The 3,293-nt window shown below is 42.9% G+C and overlaps 1 protein-coding gene across 1 annotated transcript; it reads left to right on the forward strand.

Annotated features, from left to right (window-relative positions):
- Positions 1-2: 2 nt before the first annotated feature.
- LOC105457307 lies at positions 3-3,087 on the forward strand (the record flags this gene model as incomplete). The annotated part of the gene is made up of 2 exons (XM_011701913.1): positions 3-2,413; positions 2,503-3,087. Coding segments are annotated over 2 exons (2,996 nt in total), but the record flags the coding sequence as incomplete, so codon positions are not given.
- Positions 3,088-3,293: the final 206 nt, after the last annotated feature.

The raw sequence follows: 3,293 nt of genomic DNA on the forward strand, positions 1-3,293 counted from the left end.
AGAAGAAGAGATAACGTTGGACGGTTACTACCTGCCTCATAGACACGTGATTAAAGAGAGCAGCACTACAAGGATAAGACCAGTGTTTGACGCTTCGGCTGCCGGGAACGATGGATTTTCACTCAATCAGTGTTTAGAGACAGGTCCGAACTTAATTGAGTTGATTCCTAATATATTGGTACGTTTCAGGCGCCATAAGATTGGAGTAACCGCAGACATCCGTAAGGCCTTCTTGCAAATAAGCGTCTCGCAGGAAGACAGAGACGTGTTACGATTCCTCTGGTGGAAGAAGTCGTGCTCAGAAGAAGTAGAAGTATACAGGCATCGAAGAGTGGTTTTCGGCGTGTCCAGTAGTCCCTTTTTATTAGGCGGAACCATCGAATATCATTTGGAGAGGGCACTGCAAGGAGCCGAAACTGAAGACGAGAGAAAGGTTATTCAACACCTTCAGAAATCTTATTACGTGGATAATTGCGTAACCAGCGTCGACTCGGAAGATGAATTATTTTTATTTAAAGAAGAATCTAAACGAGTCATGGCTAAAGGAAAATTTGATCTTCGTGGATGGGAACATTCTGGACAGAAAAGTATAACAGAATCAACCTCCGTGCTTGGTTTAAATTGGAACAAGGAAGACGACACTCTGGGGCTGGCACCATCATTGCTGAAATTACAGACTACTACATCGATTACGAAACGAGCTATATTGTCAGCGGCTCAACGAGTGTTTGATCCTATAGGCATATCATCTCCTGCGTTTCTAAAGCCTAAGTTATTGTTGCAGGAGCTCTGGTCGCATAAGATTACTTGGGACATGGAAGTACCAGCAAACATCAAGATCGAATTCAATGAATGGCAACAACAGCTCTTTTGGCTGGAGGGATTACGAATACCACGCTGGGCTTACCGACAAAATAAAGAGACTAGAGATTTATCTTTTCACATATTCGTAGATGCGAGCCAGGATGCGTATGCAGCTGCATTATTTGCGCGTACAGAGGGACCGGAAGATGTCTACGTACAACTTGTTGCAGCCAAATCCAGAGTGGCACCGGTAGAAAAGGCTACGATACCTCGGTTAGAATTGCTTGCCGCCACCATTGGTGTTAGACTGTGGAATTCACTAAAGGATTCACTGGATGCCGGAAAAATAGAGGTCTTTTTCTGGTCAGACTCTACAACGGTTCTAGCTTGGATAAACAGAGACAAGCCTTGGAACACTTTTGTCTATAATCGAGTAAAAGAAATACGTAAGTTGTCAGATCCGAATCAGTGGCATCATATCCCAGGAACTATGAATCCGGCAGATCTACCCTCGCGAGGATGTACAGCAAAACATTTGGTGGAATCCCGATGGTGGGAGGGGCCAAAATGGCTCAAGTCATCTAAGCAGCAATGGCCTATCGGAGATCATGCTACAAACGAAGAGGAGATCAATAAAGAAATGAAGAAGTCGGTCAATAAAAAGAAGATTCAGTCGAGTGATGCATTGTCGGAAGAAAGGTGCATGCTTGCTTTATCACAAGAAGAAGGTTGGTATATGAGAAGGCAGTCCAGCTACCTGAAGATAGTACGTACTGTGGGATGGATTCTTCGTTTTATTAGTAATTGTCGAACGTCACGAGATTCAAGATTAGTAGATGAATTGACGGCGAAGGAATTCACTACAGCTGAGCTCACGGTTTTAAGATTGAGTCAACAAGAGTCCTTTAACGGAATAAGCGATGCAAGATTCAAAACTTTAAACGTGTACGAAGATGAAAACAAGTTGCTGCGACTGAAATCACCAGTCATCAACCGAGAAGATACATACGACTTTCGTTGTCCTATCGTACTAGATCCAAAACACTTATTGATCAAGAAGTTAATTGATTATAAGCATAAACAACTGAATCACGCTGGAATTCAGATTGTAATGGGTAATCTACGAGAAATGTGTTGGATCCTTAATTGTAGAGCTGCAGTACGATCAGCGATAAGTAATTGTGTAACATGCAAGCGTCACAAAGTTAATAAGTTAGAGGCTACTTCCGGAGACCTACCCAACGAGCGAGTGAAGGATGCCAAGGTATTCGAGGTTGCCGGAATCGACTATGTAGGACCATTATACCTAAAGAATTCGCAAAAGGCATGGATATGCTTGTTTACATGTGCAATCTATCGAGCAATCCATTTTGAACTTACCACATCACTATCCACTGATGCCTTTCTGCAAGCGCTACGCAGGTTTATAGCAAGAAGAGGAAGACCTGCAATAATTTATACTGACAATGGAACAAATTTTGTGGGAGCTCGTAATCTGCTTCACAAAATTGATTGGGACAAGATCAAGAGGTTCAGTGCAACACAGAAGATAGACTGGCGCCTTAATCCTCCTGCAGCGCCATGGTGGGGAGGATGGTGGGAGCGCTTGGTTAGAATTACAAAGACTTGCTCAAGAAAACACTGAAAAAGGCCTGCTTGTCTTATGAAGAATTAAATACGATTTTATGTGATTGTGAGGCCATCATCAACTCACGTCCATTGGGTTATTTGGCGGATGATACCACGCAGTTGAAACCTTTAACACCGATGATGTTCTTGCAAGAAACCATTCAAAACGAAGTTCCAGATTTGGATAGAGTAGAAGTCAATTTGACCAAACGAATAAAATATCGACAAAGCTTACGGGACGAATTACGCAAACGCTTTCGTTCCGAGTATTTGGGTCAGCTGTCTCGCAGAACAAAAAGTAACAGTTTTGTAATCAAGGAAGGAGACATCGTTCTGTTGGGACATGACAATTTAAAACGACTAGACTGGCCGCTAGCTAGGGTGGTCAAAGTATTGCCAGGTAAAGATGGAGTTACACGAGTAGTCAAACTAAAGACTGCAACTGGTGAACTGGTGCGACCCGTTCAACGACTGTATCCCTTGGAGATGCTCCCGAGCACTATGGAGACAGTGGATTATGACATGAACGCAGCCGACCAGACCAAGGAAGAGGATCAAGCAGCTACCATAGATGCCACCCAAGACGTCCTTAAGAGAGAATTCCGGACCAGAAGCGGTAGACGCGTAAAAGCTCCGGATAGACTCGGGTTTTAAAATAGATTTTCTTGTTTTTTTCGGTTCCCTTTTTTTTCTTTCAGATTAGTTCATAGATTTGGTTTCCGTTTAACAGTGACCTGAGTTATTTTCTGTATTCATGTTATTTATGTTGTGGATTGAGTTCCTCCCGCAACTCAAGGTGGGAGGATGTTAGAAACGCGATCAATAACTAGATCGATATTATTGCCATTCAGACACATCTG

This window comes from Wasmannia auropunctata, unplaced genomic scaffold (assembly GCF_000956235.1).
Source record: "Wasmannia auropunctata unplaced genomic scaffold, wasmannia.A_1.0 LD335293.1, whole genome shotgun sequence".
Classification (NCBI taxonomy): Eukaryota; Metazoa; Arthropoda; class Insecta; order Hymenoptera; family Formicidae; genus Wasmannia; species Wasmannia auropunctata.